The sequence below is a fragment of the Zingiber officinale genome, chromosome 1B (assembly GCF_018446385.1).
Source record: "Zingiber officinale cultivar Zhangliang chromosome 1B, Zo_v1.1, whole genome shotgun sequence".
In the NCBI taxonomy this organism is placed as follows: Eukaryota; Viridiplantae; Streptophyta; class Magnoliopsida; order Zingiberales; family Zingiberaceae; genus Zingiber; species Zingiber officinale.
The window spans coordinates 69,704,118-69,727,972 of NC_055986.1; the positions used below are offsets into that span (position 1 = coordinate 69,704,118).

Sequence of the window (23,855 nt, forward strand, 5' to 3'; positions counted from 1 at the left end):
TTTGAAACTCGAGTTACATTCGAGTCTAGATCTAATTCAGACAAAGAATGAGGCAAAATTATAATAGAAGAGTAGTTCCTCGATTCTTTGGAGGGAGACCTGGTCTGGAAGCAAGTAAAGCCCGTGGGGGATGTGGCTAAGCTAGAACCGCAGTGGGATGGGCCTTATAAGGTCATTAAGAAATTGTCGTCTGGAGCTTACTATTTACAAGATAACCAAGGTAGGAAGCTAGATCGGCCGTGAAGTGCAAACTACCTGCGACCTTACTGAGTGTGAAGAATTGTATAAAGAAGAAGAGGCCGAGCTGTAAAATGTCTGCCAGACCGGGGTCAAACGCTGACCAGATAGCATAAAAGGATATGTCAGAGTGGGGATTGTATATCCTAACATTTCTATCAACAGACTAAAATATTTCAGAAAATTTCAAATGAGTGTGTAGGAAGTAAAGTAATAAAGTATTCTACATGACATCGTTAAGTCGTAATATACATAGGCATTCAGCATCAATCATTCAAAGGGAGCAAAAATATTATCCAAAATCTCTTTAATGATCCGATCATGATCCAGAAACTCGGCAGGAGGAGCGGATTTCAAGTAGCCCTATTCGTAGAGTTGTCGCAGAGCCCCAGCCGCACCATAAATAACAGCTATGGAGAAACGTTGTCCCGCTTGTGTACAAAACTCTGGAGAGCGCAGGTACAAGTTGCGGCTCTACTTGCAGCCATCATTCTCCCCTTATAGACGACCAGGGCTGTGGATACCCCCTCTGCAGTAGCACGAGCCTGCGATAGTTCAGCCCGGACGACCAGAAGTTTTGTTGCTTGAGACGGCAGTTGGGCCGCCTGGGACTCTAATCTTTTGCTCTGCTCTTGTGCTAGGGTTTCTTCGGAACATAGTTTCTGGGTTAACTGGTCAATGGCTTGTTGATGCACTAAAGCTTGTTGATCCACGTGTTGCTAGTGCACGACATCAATCTGGCTCTTTTCTGCTTGAAGGCCTTTAAGCTTATGGTTAGCCTGCGCCAGGGATACTTCCAGATGGATATTCCTTCTGGTCAGGTCTTTTATTTCAGCTCTTAGGGCATAACTAGCTTGTGCGAGGTCATTTAACTGAAGCTCCAATTCTGTTACCTTGTCCCGCAGCACCTTATTCTGGTAATGAGTAGTATGCAAGGATTGATTTATTATCGGGGACTCTGCACAAGCCTGATACATAAAGGAAATATTTAATAAAAGCAGGAAGGATAATAGGTGTTGGAATCATTAAAGCTTACCTTAGAATATAGCTCTGAGAATCTATCCATTTGGGCAGGCAACGACAAGAGTTCCATCTGGTGCATACTTTATTCCCATAAAGTGGCCAAATAACCTTTCATGGTCAGGGTGCTGGTAGGAATGTTTTGCCTTGACCTTAACCCCACCTCAGAAGGGGTAGTGGTATGGTAATGGTGATGAGCAGGTGGTGGTGGCTGTGAAGGCCCAGTAGTTGAGCCAGAGGGAGCTGAAGGGGGCACGCGGGAAGGCTCCGGAGGTAAGGTGTGTAACGCCCGCCCTTCCAGGTAACACTAAGGCCGCCCCAGAGGGACGGACGTCATTAAAACATAGACATCAATTATACTAATGCATATGGATTCATGGCAGCGGAAGACATATATAATTAATTATTTTTTTTCATATCATAACATATACCATATGTTGGGTTCTCTTAACATGGCATAAAGCCGTAGATCCGTGCAAAGATTCGTATACAAAATTCAAAAACTATTTCTTGTACGAGTTCAAAACCGATCTACTACTTAGATCTACGAGAAAAAGTTTACCCTTGATGCGATGCCCTTCGCGATCCCGCTCTTCCAAGTTTTGCCGGATCTCAAGACCGTCAAGCGCCGGTCCTCTAGAAGTATCCACACGGTCAGTTAGTTGGAGAAAACCTCACACAAAGGTGTGCTAGCACCTTGGTAAGGTTTGGCCAAGTAAGGAGGAGAGGGAGAGGGAGAGCTTGAAAGGAAGGAGGAAGAAGATGCACCACTTCAATGAAAATCAAATTCTCATTTACTCACAAAGTGGCCGGCCACTTTCTCCACAAGAGTAATTAATGTGGAGTTAATAAGAAAATGGCTTTGTAACTTCCATGAGGTGGCACACCATGATGATGTGGAACATCATCATTGGTCCACCTAATGCCAACTCACCAATGAGGTGGCAAAAGGTCAAGTCAAAATTGACCTTTGGTCTTCCTTCTCTAGTCAAGTCCAACTTGACCCAATCTCTACCATGGTTGATCTAATCCAACCATTTGATTCGAGCCAACTTAATATAATGAATCTAATTCATTAAATTAAATTGATTTAATAAGTCATAATCTAAATTAGACTCATTAAATACTTGAATCAACTTGAGTCAAACTCAAGTTAGCCCAATTAGGATTACTCTTAATCCAATTTGATTCATCAAATGAATCTAATCCTCTTGGTTCATCATATGAACCTAATCTCCATCTAATTGTCCTAAGTGTGTGACCCTATAGGTTCTTGTAACGTTGGCAATGCCCTAAACCCATTTAGGAGCATAAGTAATGAGCGGTATCTAGCAACACATCATTACTACCCAAGTTACAAGAATGTCAAGATCCGACATTACCTTGTGACTACTAATTGTGACTCCTCACAATATGTGACATTGTCCTTCTATCCTAGACATCTAGATTGATCAATGTGAGGCATAGACCGTGTCATCCTCTAATCAATCTAAATCTTGAACTCCTAGTAGACTCACTTGATCAAATGAGCTCAACACCTAATGTTGACTCATTTGGGCATGGCCATGCACCTAGTGGTCTCACTCTATCAAGAATAGCGATGTCGCTCCCGTCATATGGGAGGGATAGATCCCATCTACATCACTCACATCCCTCTGCATAATTCATTACATACCCAGTAATCGCCTTTATAGTCCACCCAGTTACGGGTGACGAAACTAAAGTACATAACTCCTTATGTAGGGATCCATGGTGACTTCAGGTCTAAGGACTAATAGTCATACTAATAGCCACATGAGAAAGTATATGACACTCATATAACGATCCATGATACTTTCTCATGGCGGGTCATTCAGTATACATTCTCCAATGTATACCCATGTGTCAGCTTGATATCTCTATATCCATGACTTGTGAGATCAAGTCATCGAACTGACCTACATGCTAGTCTTATTGCATTAACATTGTCCCTGAATGTTAATACTCGACTAGGAATGATTTAGAGTAGTGTTCCCTATATCATCTCACTATAGATTCAACTAATCGATTGATATAGGTATGAACCCTCTACTCAAGAACGCTATTATACTTAGTCTATTTGGCACTAATACAAATAAGTATAATAACCAAACAAATGCCTTTATTAATATACAAGAATATGATATACATGAGTCCATACAATCATCAAATGATTGGCTCTAGGGCTCTAACTAACAATCTCCCACTAGCACTAGTGCCAATCAGTATAGGCTCTAAGGCCTAATGACCTAGTGTGACCATCATGCTTCCTCCAAAACCTTGGTCAAGGGATCTGCGATGTTAGCCTCTGGAAATCTTCACATCTCCTCTATCGATAATCTCTCGAATGAGATGGAAGCGCCGTAGTATATGCTGGTGTGAGCGAGGTTCCTTCACCTATGCTATAGCTCCATTGTTTTCACAATAGAGCTCAACTGGTCAGCGATGAACCACCCCAAGTTCGATGATGAACTTGGATCCAATCGCCTCCTTCGCCTCGATGCGGCACTTCGTTGTAGAATCACCATCGATCCGAACTCGGTTGACCACCATTAATGCAAAATACGAATCGCGATCGGTAATCATCCGAAGTCGCATCACCGTAACCCTTACGGTTAGCTCATCATTCTCCATATATCAAGAAATATTCTTTAGTCCTTCGTAAGTACTTAAGAATATTCTTGACCGCTATCCATGACTTTCACCGGATGTATCTTCTCGTCATGCTCAAAGCATACGAGACATCGGTCGAGAACATGGCGTACATGATCGATCCTATGGCTGAGGTATAAGGGATCTGATCCATGCGGTCTCTCTCTCTAGAAGAGGGACCTTGAGTCTTCGAAAGACTCACGCCATGTGACATCGATAGAAATTTCTGCATGGCAAACCGAAGGAGTACCTTGTCAATATATGTACTCGACTAAGCAATCTTTTAGATCTATCTCTATAGATCAGTATCCCAAGAATGCGAGATGCCTCACATAAGTCCTTCATTGAGAAGCAACTCCTAGCCATGTCTGCAAGCATAGGGATGTCCTTCCCAATGAGTAGTATGTCATCCACATATGAGGAAGACAACTATGTCCCCTACAACCTTCTTGTAGACACAAGGCTCATCTTCGTTCTTGATGAAACCAAACTGTTTGATCGCATCATCGAATCGAAGATTCCAGCTCCGAGAAGCTTGCTTTAGTCCATAAATGGACCTATGCAGCTTGCATACTCTGCTAGTATGCTGTGGATCTACAAAACCCTCAAGTTGTGTCATGTACACATCCTCGAGTAGGTTTCCATTCAGAAACGCGGTTTTGACATCCATCTGCCATATCTCATAGTCATGCAATAGCAAGCATGATCCGAATGGACTTAAACATCGCCACTGGAGAAAAGGTTTCATCATAGTCAATACCATGAATCTGCTTGAAACCTTTAGCTACCAAGCGACCCTTATAGATAAGTCCATCCATGTCAGTCTTTCTCTTAAAGACCCACTTGCACCCAATGGGTTTTACCCCTTCAGGTGGATCAACCAAAGTCCATACTTGGTTGGTGTACATGGATTCTATCTCGGATCTCATGGCTTCTAGCCATTTCTCAGAATCTGGTCTCATCACAGCTTCTTGATAGGTGGTAGGCTCATCCTCTATGAGCACAATGTCATCATGGTCTGACAAGAGAAATGAGTATCTCTCAGGCTGACGACTATCGGACCTGCGAAGAGGTATGTCTACTTGAACCGATTGTTGTTCCTCAACTCTTTGTGGAACAACATCATCCACAACACTTTGTGGTTCCAATTTATCGAGGCATCGGCTATTGTTCGCATCTTGAACTTCTTCAAGATTGAACGTGCCCCCACTAGTCTTTCTAGAAACAAAGTCCCTTTCTAGAAAGACCGTTGTGTGCTGATTGGGAATGTAGAAGTGATATCCTTAGTTTCCTTGGGATATCCGATGAAATAGCACTTGTCGGATTTGGGTTTGTCCGAGACTTGACGTCTGACGTAAGCCTCACAACCCCAAATCCTCATGAAAGACACCCGGTCCATATCCTATATGGTGTCTTTATCACGGCCTTTGATGGAACTCGGTTGAGTATAAAAGTTGTCGTGTCTAGAGCATAGCCCCAAAGGAATGTCGGAAGATCTGTGTGACTCATCATAGATCGCACCATATCTAATAGGGTACGATTCCTCCTTTCGGATACACCATTCTACTATGGTGTTCCAGGAGGAGTGAGTTGAGATAAAATCCCACACTCGGCTAAGTAGTCATTAAGTATTCTCCACCTTGATCTGATCGAAGTATCTTAATACTCTTGCCAAGCTGGTTCTGTACTTCATTCTTGAATTCTTTGAACTTTTCAAAGGATTCAGACTTATGTGTCATCAAATACACATAACCATATCTACTGAAGTCATCAGTAAATGTAATGAAGTACCTATAACCGCCTCTAGCAGCGACATTGAAAGGGCCACATACATCACTATGTATCAGTACTAACAAATCAGTCGCTCTCTCGCTGTGCCCACTAAAGGGAGTCTTGGTCATCTTGCCTCATAGGCATGACTCACATATCTCATATGATTCTAAATCAAATGAGTCCAGCAAACCATCCTTATGGAGTTGGGATAAGTGCTTGTCATTTACAGTGCCAGAGATAGGTGTGGTTCATATCGTTCGATTTGAACCTCTTGGTACTAACGTTATAGATAGAGCTCTCAAGGTCTAGAATATAGAGTCCGTTCATCAGAGGTGCACTACAATAGAACATATCGTTTAAATAGACAGAACAACATTTGTTCTTTATTATAAACGAGAATCCTTTCTTGTCCAAACAAGAAACTGATATAATGTTCTTAGTCAATGCAGGCACATAACAACAATCGTCTAACTCTAGTATAAGCCCGGAGGGAGAGATAGAAAATAAGTCCCTACAGACCTGCTCCATTGCCTACTCGTAGGTCTATCTCGCCTTTGTCAATGCTCGTTATTTCTTAGTGCTTGTACATTAGTACAAATGTAAGCACATCCGATATCTAATACCCACGAAGAAATAGAGAGGTTGACTTCTATAACTTTTATCAAGTAGAAATCTTATTTCTCTTCTTGTTAAGATCTTCCGGTATCCTGAAGTTCTCTCGTGCTTCGCTTGTCCTTGATATAGTTGACGAAGATGTGCAACCATATCGTAAGCACCCATCAACTCATGTTGCTTCAAGCTCGAGTTCATGGTTGCGAGCATTAGACAGACACATCCATCTTGATGCTTCTTGTAAGCATCACGGTCAGCTCGCGGGGATGGGCTGCTCCGAACGTACAGTTTACGTTCTTGGGTGAGAACTATTCTCAAGTTCATGTACCAGAAATTTGCTTCGTTGAGCTTGTCCTTCTTAAGGACGGAACGAGAGAGAAAAAGTTCGTATTCGACGTCATGGTTATCTACAACAGAAAATTTGCAGAAATAAATATCATATTCTTTTAAATCATCTAATTAGGCCTTTAATTAAATGATGCTCCCACTGAATTCTATAATTCTTGTGGGACAAGATCCACATCATACTAACCCTTGAGTTAGTTTTGGCTAATACGCCCAAGGCTTAGTATGATCGGTAGGTAACGATTACCAATTACATCTCTATGCAACTCTTGTTTATAGAATCAATATCTGCATTTATATTAAAACTCGAGTTAGCTTTGGCTAATACGCCCGAGAGTTAATATAGATGTGATTTTGACCTATCTTTTCCAACCGTTGGAATAATGCCTATAGTTGACTCGATCCAACTAGGAATACTCAATCTAATTGAGTTTGTATTGACCCATGCGTTGATAGGCGAGACCAAGATTGTCCCTCCGTACCCTACCAAGATAATATGTATTGCTCTGCTTTGGCAGATTCAACAATACATGTGATCGAGGTAGTGATAGGTATCACGGCATGGTTAGGCATTTAGAGTTGGTTCGATCTAGATCTAATCTAATCGAGAAGGATGCATCTTGTGCATGACTTAGATCTAATCTAATCGCAAGGGTGCATCATGTGCACGACTTAGATCTAATCTAATCGTGAAGGCACTAATTAATTAATTAACTATTAAACATGCATCATATACATAACAATTAATTAATTAATCTATTTGTGATTTAGTCGTGGCCCTACTACGATCTTCTCAAGCCAATGAGAAGATCGAATGGTCAACCTAGGGTCAACAGCTTCTCCAAGCTCCTCCCTTTGACCACCTTGTGTTGCTCGTGCCCGCCTCGGAACTCCGTCTCGTGTGGACCCTCCACCGCTCCAATTTGTACATTACAATTTGAAACTCGAGTTACATTCGAGTCTAAATCTAATTTACAACAAGAATAAAAGACGAGGCACGACGCGCAGGTCGCGAATAATAAAATAAATACAACACGTATGAATTACAACACAACCAATCATATTGGGTTTTGGGCCATGACTATCACAAAATTAATATATAATTAAAAATTATATATTTTCTTATTTTCTGTAATTTAAAAAAAAAATTTTTTTTTACAATTTTACAAGTAAAATTTCCCGGCGGTCCCGGTTAGTGGTTTCGGGCGCAATCGCGGAACGGATCCCCTTGCGGGGCCAGGGGCAGCGCCCATACTCGCGATCTAACCATCGCGAGGGTCCCATTGCGATCCAACAGCGCCTAAACCCGCTGTCCCAAAACGATTTGGGCCGAGACATTACCGTTTCGGAAAAATCTTTTCGACGGGTTCGTTTTTAGCGATTTCGGGTGCGATCGTGGAGCAAATCCCCTTGCGGGGTTAGGGGCAGCGCCCCTACCCACGATCTAACCATCGTGAGTTGCTCCGTTGCGATCTAAAGGCACCCGAGTCTGCTGTCCCAAAAGATTTTGGGTTGAAACGAAGCCGTTTGGGAAAATTCTTCCCGATAGCCGAAGCCTACAAGTGCCGAGACCCTTGTGCTTCGCCTATAAGGAAAAATTACCCATAAAAACATAAAAATTGAATTTTTACAGAAAATCACAGAAGCTTTTTGTTTTCCAAAAACCAAAAACTAACTCGTACAAGTCTTTTCGGGCCTCGAAAACCGCTTTTTCGCGTCGCGGAAACCCCGAAAGACCCAAAGTCGTAGATCCGTGCAAAGATTCGTATACAAAATTCGAAAAACTATTTCTTGTACGAGTTCAAAAACCGATCTACTACTTAGATCTACGAGAAAAAGTGTTTACCCTTGATGCGCGCCCTACGCGAATCCCGCTCTTCCAAGGTTTTGCCGGATCTCAAGACCGTCAAGCGCCGGTCCTCTAGAAGTATCCACACGGTCAAGTTAGATGGAGAAAACCTCACACAAAGGTGTGCTAGCACCTTGGTAAGGTTTGGCCAAGTAAGGAGGAGAGGGAGAGGGAGAGCTTGAAAGGAAGGAGGAAGAAGATGCACCACTTCAATGAAAATCAAATTCTCATTTACTCACAAAGTGGCCGGCCACTTTCTCCACAAGAGTAACTCCCCATTAAATGCAATTAATGTGGAGTTAATAAGAAAATGGCTTTGTAACTTCCATGAGGTGGCACAATATGATGATGTGGAACATCATCATTGGTCCACCTAATGCCAACTCACCAATGAGGTGGCAAAAGGTCAAGTCAAAATTGACCTTTGGTCTTCCTTCTCTAGTCAAGTCCAACTTGACCCAATCTCTACCATGGTTGATCTAATCCAACCATTTGATTCGAGCCAACTTAATATAATGAATCTAATTCATTAAATTAAATTGATTTAATGAGTCATAATCTAAATTAGACTCATTAAATACTTGAATCAACTTGAGTCAAACTCAAGTTAGCCCAATTTGGATTACTCTTAATCCAATTTGATTCATCAAATGAATCTAATCCTCTTGGTTCATCATATGAACCTAATCTCCATCTAATTGTCCTAAGTGTGTGACCCTATAGGTTCTTGTAACGTTGGCAATGCCCTAAACCCATTTAGGAGCATAAGTAATGAGCGGTATCTAGCAACACATCATTACTACCCAAGTTACAAGAATGTCAAGATCCGACATTACCTTGTGACTACTAATTGTGACTCCTCACAATATGTGACATTGTCCTTCTATCCTAGACATCTAGATTGATCAATGTGAGGCATAGACCGTGTCATCCTCTAATCAATCTAAATCTTGAACTCCAAGTAGACTCACTTGATCAAATGAGCTCAACACCTAATGTTGACTCATTTGGGCATGGCCATGCACTTAGTGCTCTCACTCTATCAAGAATAGCGATGTCGCTCATATGGGAGGGATAGATCCCATCTACATCACTCACATCCCTCTGCATAATTCATTACATACACAGAAATCGCCTTTATAGTCCACCCAGTTACGGGAGACGGTTGACGAAACTAAAGTACATAACTCCTTATGTAGGGATCCATGGTGACTTCAGGTCTAAGGACTAATAGTCATACTAATAGCCACATGAGAAAGTATATGACACTCATATAACGATCCATGATACTTTCTCATGGCGGGTCATTCAGTATACATTATCCAATGTATACCCATGTGTCAGCTTGATATCTCTATATCCATGACTTGTGAGATCAAGTCATCGAACTGACCTACATGCTAGTCTTATTGCATTAACATTGTCCCTGAATGTTAATACTCGACTAGGAATGATTTAGAGTAGTGTTCCCTATATCATCTCACTATCGATTCAACTAATCGATTGATATAGGTATGAACCCTCTACTCAAGGACGCTATTATACTTAGTCTATTTGGCACTAATACAAATAAGTATAATAACCAAACAAATGCCTTTATTAATATACAAGAATATGATATACATGAGTCCATACAATCATCAAATGATTGGCTCTAGGGCTCTAACTAACACCATATGCATCTAGTTCTCTTAACATGGCATGTGAAGTCAAACGTACCAACATAACATGAGTAGGATATCATACTAGCTGAACATTATCATAAGCATAGGTCCAACATTGTTCACATGCATAACTTAGATAATTCAAAAACTTAAATAGATCTATCCACCAGCACTTCCACACACATCCTCATTGCCTTTCCTGCTCTGCTCCCCTTAAACAATCCATTCCTTGCCTTTATCTCCAGTATAAGGAAAGCGTGTAGCTATAAGCCAAAGGCTTAGTGAGATCCTTGCCTACCCATAAATCCGAAAAACACATAACATATCATAACATGTAGAAACCATAGCATAGCATAACATAACAAGGAGAATCATAACATAGAACATATCTTATCATGTACAAACTATAACATCTCATAACATAACATGAGGGAAAATAGAACATAATATATCATATCACATAAGAAGCATAACATATCAGAGTATAGCATGTGAGTGTATATCATGATTCATATCACATTCTGTAAGCACATATCATGAAGCCTATCATATCATGTAAACATGTATCATAACTCATACCTGTTCATAAAGGTGCATAAACATAATTTCATAATATGTGCATGTAGATGCAATATGTATATTTTTAAAACATGTATCATGGAATGCACATATGCATCATGCTTCTTTCAAAATATATAGTATACATACTTGAATATCATATCATCATCATGAGAAGGGCCTCGGCTTGTACCACATGTAAACATAAATGCGCGCAATCCCTAGGACAGGGTAGCTAGCCCCGAACCTAGGATCCGCTCATAGTCCGTCAACCTAGGGGCGTACTGAGGAGCCCATCCCTTAACGAGGTCCGTTCATAGTCCGTCGGCCGGGCGCTTATGGAGCCCACCCTTGGTACAAGCCATACAAAGTAAAATATCATGCATATCATATCTCATCATATCATACATGTCATAATTCTTGTCATATCATGAAGAGAGCTCTTGATCCCCAACTTAAGGGAAGCATCTCTTTACCATAGCATGAAGAGTGCTCTTGATCCCAACTTAAGGGAAGCAACTCTTTTTCATAACATGAAGAGTGCTCTTGGTCCCAACTTAAGGGAAGCAACTCTTTTTCATAACATGAAGAATGCTCTTGGTCCCAACTTAAGGGAAGCAACTCTTTAGACTTTTCTTCTTACATAAGCCATTCACACATGCATTATATAACATGTTCTTATCATAACATAAAGTATAACATGTTATTTTCTTATCATCAACCTTGGCATATCATCTCATGAACTTAATGTTAGGACCAAAAGTAGCTAGAGGGGGGGGTGAATAGCTCGTCGCGTGCTCGTCGCTCGGCGTGGCTTGTTTCTTCAAGGATATGCAGCGTAAAATACAGAAACAAATACAACCACGCTAACACTAGGATTTTACTTGGTATCCACCTCACAAGAGGTGACTAATCCAAGGATCCACACCAACGCACACACCCTCCACTAAATAAACTCTCCTTTATGATAACTACCAAAGGCGGAGAAGCCCTACAACACTCAATACAAGAAGAAAGGGAAAGAGTACAAGAAATAGAAGCTTACAAGCTTACAATGAGTGCAAACCCTAACCCTAGTTTCTTCTTCTTGCAATAGATCCGCCTCTTGACTTGGAAAGCCTCCAAGATCCTTCAAGAACTGGCGATCACATGCTTGTAGAGAGAGAGAAGGCCAGAGCGAGATGAGATCGTGAAGAGACGACGCAGACTTCTTTAAACACACGTTATCCGGATCGTTCGCGTTAATGATCGATCGAGGAGGCTTTGGATCGATCCACGGATCGATCCAGCGCCTGCTCGAAGAATACGATCCGATCTCCCGTGACGACCCGACGATCCGGCCGATCGATCGGGATGGCACTCCTGATCGACGATCCGATCGGATCGGATCTGATCGATGAATCTCACTATGCTGACCGGCGGGAGTCGGATCCGATCGATCATCGATCACTGAGATCGATCCACGGATCGATTTGATTTTGCCCAAAACCAAGTCCCTAAACCTCCCTAACAACATCCGTCAACCTTGACTGTTGGTACATCATGCCCGCATCGGTCACTCTGACCCTGCCAGACTCACCAAGTGTCCGGTCAATCCCTTTGACCCACTTGGACTTTTTCTCTCGTCGGAGTCAGCATCCCTTGGCTACTCTGGACTCTCAACAATCTGGTCAACCTTGACCCATATGGATTTCCTTATGCCAAGTATCCAGTCAATCCTTTGACCTACTTGGACTTCCCAACACCGGATGTCCGATCATCCTTGATCCATCTGGATTTTGGCTTCACTCACGGGACTTTCACCTAGCTTCACTCACTAGGGTTTCCACTTGCCAGCTTCACTCACTAGGACTTTCACCGGCTTCACTCACGATGATTTCTTAGCCTAGCTTCCTCACTAGGACTTTCACCGGCTTCACTCACGAGTTTCCTCCTCCCTAGCTTCACTCACGGGACTCACGCTTCATTCGGACTTTCTGCCTTCCTTCACTCACCAGTTTCTAGGACTTTCCACTAGACATTCCTGTCGATTTCAAGGTCCTCCTCACCCTACTTGACTTACAATCAATCCATCTTATCTATTGTCAAACATCTAAACCCAAACCAAGACTCAGCTTGTTAACCAGTCAACCTTGACCTAAGGGATGTGCCAATCTCCCTTGATGTTTGACAATACCACAATACCTTACAATACCACATGTGTTAGGCTAATCCCATAGCCTCATTCTTCATGCCACTAGGTAATGAAAGCATAAGTTAAGCTCTTCATTCTCCTCCTAAGAGGGCAAACTCCCTCTAGGTAATGAAAGCCTAACTTACTTCCTTTCACAAGCCCTTTCATTCTCCCCCTATTGGCACACATCAATCCCCTATTGATAAAACACATCAACCCATCTTTGGACACACATCAACCGATGCTCCAATTTTGGGCACACTTCAACAACTCCATTTGTTGAAAACTCTCCCCCTGAAAAGTTGCTCATCGTTGTTCACAACATCACTCGTTGTGATCAACACGATACTGAAGGTCCCATACCCTTCATTATTCTTACCCCTACATTCTCCCCCAATGTAGGCAAATGCCCATCCTTGAGCATTATCCAATGAAATCACTGAACAATGAGGATATACACTCCTCATTCAGGTTCAACCCATGCTCAACCTTGAGCATATTCTTTAAAGAAGGTTAACCACCTTCCAAGGTTCATGAAAAATAATTTTCATGCCTTTAAAGAGTCCCTCCCCCTAAAGACATGGTGGTAACTTCTGTCATTGCACCAACAATGACTTGGAATCCCTAAACCTTTAGGAAACCCAATTGTAGAAGTTTTGAGGTTCAAATATTCAAAATTTGAAACAAACCTCAACCTAAACTTCAACTTAGCCTTCCTTAACCAATCCATCCTTGTTTTCACATGAAAACACCCTCCTTATGTATACAAATGTATATTTAGGGGTTTGGAAAGGTTACATTGACTAAAATAGGTTCAAAGTGCTGAAATCAGGCTTTCCCAACCAAAATCTTGGATCGATTGGAGTTGGGTTCCAATCGATTGAACTCTGCTGAATCGATCCACCGATCGATTCAGACTACTGGATCGATCGGCTGATCGATCCGAGTTTCTGCAATTGGCCGAATCGATCCATGGATCGATTCAGCACTCCAATCGATCCATGGATCGATCAGACTCGATAGTTGCTGAAATTCCATTCCAGTCAACGAAACCCTAGAAAATTCTACAAAATCCAAAATTATGAAATTTCGTGTAGACATTATTTAGGGCATATATTATCAAGGAAAATAGTTTTCTATGAAAATACATCATCTTTTCAAAGATTGACACAAACTTGAAAACTTGCAAAAACTTTAGTGTTTTCTTCAAGTTTGTGTCTAACTATTCAATGGTGATTACTATCAAAAGATAGCCTTCACCAAGGTTTTCCAAAATCATTTTGAAAACTTTTTCAAAACCAATATCCCACCATGTTCCTTGGGCATAATGCACATGACTTGTACATTAGCTTTCCCAATGATGGGAAAACACATATCTATGTGTTTTGATGAAACTAAAACTCAAAAGAATGCACTAAATCAACATCTTGAGTTTTGTTCATCATCCTAACATCTCACTTGTATCTAATGTGCACTAAAATACATACAAGTCATCTTATAGGTCTTTGTGAGATGTAGATTTTGGTTTTGCCCTAATCTAGGGATCATGCATATCTATCTAGGCATTTTGGAGATATTAGACACCCACCTAGGATGTCACTTGTTAATAAGTGTTGTTAAATGCCTTTTGTCCTTAATTACAAGGAATTAAACTTAATGCATGATAATGTTATGACATACATCAAAAAGAAATAATTTTCAAAAGAAAATATCCTATAATTACATGATGTATGAATGTCATGACATGGTATTTTTGGATTTTTCATAATAAAACATGAACGCAAAAATAGACATGATGTCATGACATATGATGGGCAAACAATCATGGCAAGATTTAGCATAAATAAAATATACCTAGATTAACTATCTAAGTATCCTTAAAACCTTAGCTAAACTTACAACTTAAACCTAGATTGCCCTAAAGTGCTTCAAGAAAATGTCAAAGCCTAAATTGGCATTTCTAATTCCCTTGATTAATTTATGCCAGTTGAAATTAAGCATATCCTCAAATGTTGGCATATTTCATTTTTCCACAAGAGTAGCACTTCAACATAAGGCTTCAATTTCCTTTAATTTTCTAAGAACATACCAAAATCCCAACTTGGTAGCTCTTATGAATTTCCCAATATGTGCCTTTTAAGATTAAAATCAAATTTTCACCACTAGGCACATTTTACTCTTTCAAGGAGTAAATAATAGTTCCATTTCATTTCAAGGTTAACAAAACCTTGAAAATGCTCCTTGAGTGTCAATTTCCTCAAAGTTGGGTTAACTACCCTTCTAATTGGAGTTGACACTCTAACCCATTTATGGGATAGAGAAGATGCTCCTAGGAACCCAACACCTATTGGTGCTCCTTGGATGCTCTAGGTACTCACTAGGGATAACTTCCCTAGATACCTTCCTAGTGACCTTGTTGGGCTTCTTAGAAGCCTTGGTCACATTTTCTAGGTCAACCCTAGGGATAGCCTCCTTGTGACCTTGTTAGTGACTTTCTTAGACTTCTTAGAAGTCTTAGTCACTTTGGTTGCAAAAATACTCTTAGGGATGACTTCCCTAGTATTCTTGACTTGACCATTAAACCTAGGGTTTGTTCCATAACTATATGGAACCCTATGATAACTAGGCACATCCTTCTTAGCCTTTGGTTTGTATCCCAAACCTCTATGGCTATTTGATGGCTTTGATTTTCCTAACCCTAAGTTATGCTCATTTTGCCCTTTTAGGATATTTTCCATCCTTTTTAGGGTCTTTTCCATTTTATCAAGTCTTGACCTCAAGACTTGATTTTCTACCATTAAATCCTTAGATTTTGATTTTTCATTTGATCCATGAGCATTTTGGTTTCTAGGCTTGTATCTAAAATCCTTAGAGTTATTGCCTAGATTTCTACCTACATTCCTAACCTTAGGTGTAGTAGTTTTGGCATGAAGAGCTACATGTTTTTCTTTAATGCTATCATGCTTCCTATGTTCATGGTAAATAGCATTGAAATGATATAAATTTGACCTAGCATGCTTTTTACCATAATGTAAAGGAGTAGGCTCAATAAAAGATACCTTCTTCTTTACCTTGGAGGCTCCCCCTTGACTAGTGCCTCCTTGAGCCTTGACCATCTTCTTCCCCTTGGGGCATTGACTCCGGTAATGCCCCTTTTGATTGCACAAAAAGCACACAATGTGCTCCTTGCTCTTCTTTGTTCCAGGGATGGTCTCCTTAGGCTTCACCTTGCCCTTTTGTGCCACTTGGCCCTTCTTCTTGGCCAATTTAGGGCACTTGCTCTTGTAGTGCCCGCTTTCCCTACACTCAAAACATATTATATGATTTTTATTATTAATTGAAATATTCATACCTTTGCTTGTAGGGGTGGCATCTTTTTCTTTGGATCCGGAGGTAGAAGCTTCCTCTTGATCGGACCTTGATTCTCCTCCATTTGATTTTTCTTGACTTGTGGAGGTAGAAGCTTCTTCCTCCTCTTCTTCTCTTGACCGGATGTAGAGGCTTCTCCTTCTTCTTGATCCGGTGTCACCAAGGATTGCTCCCCCTCAATCCTAGAGGTGGAGGCTTCATCATCTTGAATATGAAACAAGGAATATGCTCCCTCCTTGTTCCCTTCGTTGCATTCCCTTGAGGATGAAGCTTCTTGGATTTCCTCTTCTTCGGAGGTTGAGCATCTCTCAACCTCGGAATCCTCCTCTTGGTCTTGCTCCAAAGAGTCTCCCTCTCTGGATTCTTCTTGATCTCGTACAGTGGAGGGGATCTCTTCATGAGGCCAATTTGCTCCAAAGCTCCTTGGCATCTTCGAATTCTCCAACTTGAGCCAAGATGTGGCTAGGCAATAAGTTGACCAAAAGTTTGGTCACTTTGTCATTTGCCTCGCCCCTTTGAATTTGCTCCGAGCTCCATCTGCTTTTCTTTAGAAGCTTGCCCTTGGAGTTCGTTGGAGCTTTGAAGCCTTCCATTAGAGCAAACCATTGCTCTATCTCCATCATAAGAAAGTTTTCGATTCTTGATCTCCAAGAATCAAAACTTGTAGAAGTGTATGGTGGAGCCACCCTTGTGTCAAATCCAAGTCCATCTTGGAATTGCATCTTGAAGTTGAGCTTGATAAAATCTTGAACTTGAAGAATTTGCTCCAACTTCTTCACCCTCTAGCTTTTCTTGATATGCTTGACCCTTCCGGCGATGATTCCGGTGAAGAGCGGCCTCGCTCTGATACCACTTGTTAGGACCAAAAGTAGCTAGAGGGGGGGGTGAATAGCTCGTCGCGTGCTCGTCGCTCGGCGTGGCTTGTTTCTTCAAGGATATGCAGCGTAAAATACAGAAACAAATACAACCACGCTAACACTAGGATTTTACTTGGTATCCACCTCACAAGAGGTGACTAATCCAAGGATCCACACCAACGCACACACCCTCCACTAAATAAACTCTCCTTTATGATAACTACCAAAGGCGGAGAAGCCCTACAACACTCAATACAAGAAGAAAGGGAAAGAGTACAAGAAATAGAAGCTTACAAGCTTACAATGAGTGCAAACCCTAACCCTAGTTTCTTCTTCTTGCAATAGATCCGCCTCTTGACTTGGAAAGCCTCCAAGATCCTTCAAGAACTGGCGATCACGTGCTTGTAGAGAGCTGTGGAGAAGCTGGCGAGGAGCCGAGATGAGATCGTGAAGAGGGTGTTCTAGGGCTTTGCTGTCATCTGGAGCTGAACTCAAGTGTTTTCAGCTCGAACGAGGCTTTGGATCGATCCACGGATCGATCCAGCGTGCTACTGTGCACGGAGACCAATCTGGATCGATCGGCTGATCGATCCAGGTTCGGCAATCGCTCTAGTGATCGATCCAGGACCCTACTGTACGCGGGAACTAGCATCTGGATCGATCCACTGATCGATCCAGAGCCTGAATCGATCCACGGATCGATCCAGCACTTGATTTTTGCCCAAAACCAAGTCCCAAACCTCCCTAACCAACATCCGGTCAACCTTGACCTGTTGGTACATCATGCCTAGCATCTGGTCACTCCCTTGACCTGCCAGGACTCCCCACCAAGTGTCCGGTCAATCCCTTTGACCCACTTGGACTTTTACTCGTCGTGCCAAGTATCCGGTCACTCCATTGACCTACTTGGACTTCCACCAGATGTCTGGTCAACCTTGACCCATCTGGATTTCCTTATGCCAAGTATCCAGTCAATCCTTTGACCTACTTGGACTTCCCAACACCAGATGTCCGATCATCCTTGATCCATCTGGATTTCCCTTGCCTGGCTTCACTCACCAGGACTTTCACCTAGCTTCACTCACTAGGGTTTCCATCTGCCTAGCTTCACTCACTAGGACTTTCACCTGGCTTCACTCACCAGGATTTCCTTCTGCCTAGCTTCACTCACTAGGACTTTCACCTGGCTTCACTCACCAGGATTTCCTTCTGCCTAGCTTCACTCACCAGGACTTTCACCTGGCTTCACTCACCAGGATTTCCTTCTGCCTAGCTTCACTCACTAGGACTTTCACCTGGCTTCACTCACCAGGACTTTCCAGTCAAGTATCCGGTCACTCTTGACCTACTTGACTCTACTTCAATCACTATCTTATTGTCAAACATCTAAACCCAAACCAAGACTCAGCTTGGTTAACCAGGTCAACCTTGACCTAAGGGATGTTGCACCAACACTTAGCATAACATATCATGAACATGGCATATCATATCATGAGTCTAGCATATCATATCATGACCATAGCCTATCATGTCATAAGTCTATCATATCATATCATAAACATGGCACATCTTATCATAAGACATAGAAATGCAACATATCGTAAAGCATATTTTCATCACATCATAAAGCATGAAAGCTTAATCTACTTATATATCAAAGGCTACATATCATGAAAATACATAAGCATGTTTGGTTAGGTTTAAACTCTTTCCTAACCCAATTAATCCATCTTGGCCGAACCATATCAGTAGGTTTCAACCTCATTTTATTCCATATGAAGCATAGAACTTATCCACATAACATGTAAACTTGATCTAAGCACATACAAGGCATTATACTTCATGAATAAGCATGTTTGAGTTCAAAACTCTAACCTTAACCCATTTATCTCAATTTGGCCGAAACATATCAGTAGGGTTCTTATATCATTTGGTTCCATATGAAGCATAGAACTTATCCACATAACATGTAAACTTGATCTAAGCACATACAAGGCATTATACTTCATGAATAAGCATGTTTAAGTTCAAAACTCCAACCTTAACCCATTTATCTCAATTTGGCAGAAACATATCAGTAGGGATCTTATATCATTTGGTTCCATATGAAGCATAGAACTTATCCACATAACATGTAAACTTGATCTAAGCACATACAAGGCATTATACTTCATGAATAAGCATGTTTGAGTTCAAAACTCTAACCTTAACCCATTTATCTCAATTTGGCCGAAACATATCAGTAGGGTTCTTATATCATTTGGTTTCATATGAAGCATAGAACTTATCCACATAACATGTAAACTTGATCTAAGCACATACAAGGCATATTATTTCATGAATAAGCATGTTTGTGTTCAAAACTCTAACCTTAACCCATTTATCTCAATTTGGCCGAAACGTATCAGTAGGGTTCTTATATCATTTGGTTCCATATGAAGCATAGAACTTATCCACATAACATGTAAACTTGATCTAAGCACATACAAGGCATTATACTTCATGAATAAGCATGTTTGAGTTCAAAACTCTAACCTTAACCCATTTATCTCAATTTGGCCGAAACATATCAGTAGGGTTTCATATCATTTTATTCCATAAGAAGCATAAGACTTAAACATGTAACATGCACATTTAATCTAAGTACCTATAGAGCATTGTACAAGTACCTACAAGGCACTCTACTTCATGAATAAGCCTATTTGAGTTCAAAAACTCTAATCCTAACCCATTTATTTTCATTTGGCTGAAACATATCAGTAGAGTTTCATATCATTTTATTCCATAAGGAGCATAAAACTTAAACATATAACAAGCCCATTTAATCTAAGTGCATACAAGGTATTGTACTTCATGATCTAAGCATATTTGAGTTCAAAACTTTAACCTTAACCCATTTATTTCAATTTGGCCAAACATATCAGTAGGGTTTCATACCATTTTATTCCATAAGAAGCATAAAAACCTTGGTTATAAACATGTAAAAATTCATACATCACAAAGAGGTACAACTAGTATGGTTTCTATCTAAAATTCTTGACCTAAGGCCTTATAATCAATTTTGGCCGAACCATATAGATAGGTATCTCTTCTTTTTTTTCACAACATGAAGAATGAAGACTTAACTAACAACATGTGAAATTCATATATCATAGAGTAGAAAAATTAAGCATGTGATCAAAGAAAACTTGTTCTAGGTCCTCTCTTCCATCCTTGGCCGAAACATGCAATAAGGCTCTAAATTTCTCTTTTTATTTTTCTATAACATGAAGCATCTCTTATCACTTGTTAACCCTAAGTGACTACCTATTCTTTATCTTGACCACATTCTTGCAAGAAAATTTTTAGAGTTTCGAAAAACATTTTAAACCGAAGCTACTTGTACTGCAGTGAGGGGATACTCACTTCCTTGCGCTTGTTTTCCTTAGAGATTTAACCTTTGTTGTGGATCCTTCCTAGAGAGGGGAAGCTTCCTTGCTCCTTGGTCTCGACAAGAAGAGGAAATGGTGAAGAAAAGGTCACGGTGGAGGAGGAGGGAGTAGGAAGGTGAATGAGGAAAAATGCCAACTCATTTTAATTTCCTCCTTTTATTCATCATGAGAGGAGGAAGGAAAAATATATTTTTCTTCCTCCTTTCTTTTACTCTCTTCATAATTAAGAGAAAAGTCTAGATACATCCCTTCTTGGTGAGTAAGAAAAGAATATTCTAGAGCATCTCTTCATTAGAGAGGAAGAAGACAACTCTCACTTCTCCTTCTAAGAGAAGAGCCTTTTCTTCTTACATTTAATTATGGTTTCCCTCTCTTTTCTAACAATAATTTCTCTTGGTCTAGTGGTTATCTTATTCAGGCATCTAATGAGAGATCTAGAGTTCAAGTCCTAGACCTTATATATTTTTATTTCTATTTTATTTGTTTAAGTGTTCGGCTAGGAGCAAAATTTAACTAAAACATATATATTTTTTCTTTATTCATGATAAAATATTCTAGAATTTTGCTAAGGATCCCATGGGTGTTACAGTCTCCCATACCTCATAAAAGTTCGTCCTCGAACTTAAAAAAAAAGTTCCGGTAACTCAGAACTTCCTACTGAGCGCATCTGCTACCTTGTTTGCTTTTCCCGGATGATAGAAGATCTCGCAGTTATAATCCTTGACTAGCTCGAGCCATCTCCGTTGTCGCATGTTTAGGTCTTTCTGTGTAAAGAAATATTTCAGACTCTGGTGATCTGCATAAATTTTACACTGGGCCCCATATAGATAATGCCTCCATATCTTGAGAGCAAAGACTACAGCGGCTAGCTCTAAGTCATGTGTGGGATAATTCTTTTCATGCTCCTTGAGTTGTCGAGAGGCATACGCAATGACTTTTCCATTCTGCATAAGTACAGCTCCGAGTCCCAATCTGGAAGCATTGCTATACATATCGAATCCCCCATTACTTTCTGGAAGAGTGAGAATTGGAGCACTAGTCAATTTTCTCTTCAACTCCGCGAAGCTTCTCTCACAATCCTCCGTCCATTCGTACCTCTTGTTCTTCTTGGTGAGGGCCGTCATGGGGGCTGCAATTCTGGAAAAACCCTCTACGAATTTCCGATAATAGCCGGCTAGTCCGAGGAAACTTCGGATTTCACTGGCATTCTTTGGTCTGTTCCAGTTACTCACGGCTTCTATCTTGCTTGGGTCTACCATAATTCCATCCTTAGAGATCACGTGACCCAAAAACGACACCTGGTCAAGCCAAAATTCGCACTTTGAGAATTTGGCATACAATTGTCTCTCTCGGAGAATTTGTAATGTTATGCTCAGGTGCTCAGCGTGCTCTTCCTGGGTCTTCGAGTAGATAAGAATATCATCGATGAAGACTATCACAAATTTATCGAGATATTCTGAGAACACTCGATTCATCAATTCCATGAATAGGGCAGGAGCATTTGTAACTCCGAAGGGCATTACTACGAATTCATAATGTCCGTATCTCGTTCGGAAGGTCGTCTTTGGTATATCATCTTGTTTCACTTTCACTTGATGATAGCCAGATCTCAAATCAATCTTGGAGAAGACGGTGGCACCTTTCAATTGGTCAAATAAGTCATCAATCCGAGGTAAAGGGTACCTGTTCTTGATTGTTACCTTATTCAGCGCTCGGTAATCTATGCACATTCGCATAGATCCATCCCTTTTCTTCACAAATAGTACGGGAGCTCCCCATGGAGAGTGGCTAGGGCGAATAAGTCCCTTGTCAAGTAACTCCCGTAACTGTTCCTGTAGCTCTTTCAATTCAGCTGGCGCCATACGGTAGGGTGCCTTAGAGATCGGTTTAGTACCAGGAATCAATTCGATCTCAAATTCAATTTCTCTGTCAGGTGCTAACCCTGGCAGTTCATCGGGGAAGACATCTGGAAAGTTGCATACAACTCTGACATTCTCTAGCTTCTGATCCTCTGCTCTACTTGCATCAACCGCATGTGCTAGAAACCCCATGCATCCATTGTCCAACAGCTTCCTTGCTTCCAGAGCTGATAGGAATTTCTCAGTCTCTCCCCTTGGCATTCCGCTAAATTCAAATATCAATTCTGCCTCGGGCCGGAAGACCACCTTTCTTTTACGGCACTCAATCGAAGCTCCGTATTTGCTCAAAAAATCCATGCCCAATATTATATCATAATCCTGCATATCAAGCACTATCAGATCACAGTATAGTTCCCTGTCTGCGATTCGGATAGGTGCGGCTCGCAGCATATGAGTGGATGGCATTACTTCTCCTGAAGGCAGGGTCGTTAAAAATTTGCCATCTAAGGCTTGCGGTGGCATATCTATCTTACTTGTGAAGGGTGTAGAGATAAACGAGTGTGTTGCCCAGTGTCAAATAATACAGTAGCATACTGACTGAAAATGAGTATCTGACCTGTGACAACAGTCGAAGCGTTCGCCACATCTTCTCTAGTAAGGGAGTGGATCCTGGCATTCGTCATAGCTGGCGGGGCTTCCAGTCTCCCTTGGCCAATCTGAGGGCCTTCTAGTGTAGCTTGCATTAGATGTAGCTGTAAGACCGTTAGATTCGATAGAGGGGGGGTGAATATTGATTCGAAAATCTCGAGTTAAGACGCAGCGGAAAAGTAAAGAAGTAAAGAGATGAACACTGTTGATTTTTACTTCGTTCGGAGCCTGTGACGACTCCTACTCGAAGGCCCGTACTCCTTGAGTACTTTCGTTGGGCAATTCACTAGCAATTCGGATAATTACAATTTACGTACAAATATTGCTAATGAAAAGAAAGAAAACAAAGCTAACCGACAAACAATGAATTAAAAAGAGAGCCGGAGTGAGTCGTCGGAGCTTTGTGAACGTCGTTGGAGCGCAGAGCAGCAGAGTGATTGGACTCAGAGTTCTCAGAAGACTGATATCTTGAAGCTCCTGCCTGGGGCTTCTTTTATATGCTGCTCCGGGCGCCTGGATCCCTTCCGGGCGCCTGGAATGTGACGTAACACTCCCAACCAGCATGCTCCAAGTGTCAACGTCGTCCTGGGGATAAAACTTGCCTCCCGGGCGCCCGGACCCCTCTTCTCCAGAAAGTCCTTCTCCTGCAAGAAAAGGTTAGTCCGAGGCAAATGTACCCTGCAGCAAAGATTGTTAGCACAGTTTTATAGATAAGCAAAGTATGACTTAGATTCCGTCTTTCCGAGACCGGAATCTAGTCACGATCTCGACTTAGATATCCGAAATGGAT

General features: G+C 41.3%; 1 protein-coding gene across 1 annotated transcript; it reads right to left on the reverse strand.

Moving 5' to 3' along the window:
• Positions 1 to 956: 956 nt before the first annotated feature.
• Positions 957 to 21,682, reverse strand: LOC122038803. Its single transcript, XM_042598748.1, has 3 exons — positions 21,486 to 21,682; positions 1,274 to 1,340; positions 957 to 1,205 (listed from the first exon to the last, which is right to left on the reverse strand). The coding sequence occupies exons 1-3, from the start codon at positions 21,680 to 21,682 to the stop codon at positions 957 to 959; spliced, it is 513 nt and encodes a 170-aa protein (XP_042454682.1).
• Between the last annotated feature and the right edge of the window lie 2,173 nt (positions 21,683 to 23,855).

Excerpts from the sequence above, each read along its gene's own strand:
- LOC122038803 (XM_042598748.1), bottom strand. The coding sequence starts at position 21,682 with ATGACGGCCCTCACCAAGAAGAACAAGAGGTACGAATGGACGGAGGAT. Across the intron at positions 1,341-21,485 it reads CAGAATGGAAAAGTCATTGC|TATGCACCAGATGGAACTCT; the intron begins GTATGCCTCTCG and ends ATGGGAATAAAG. Across the intron at positions 1,206-1,273 it reads TCTCAGAGCTATATTCTAAG|GCTTGTGCAGAGTCCCCGAT; the intron begins GTAAGCTTTAAT and ends TTTATGTATCAG.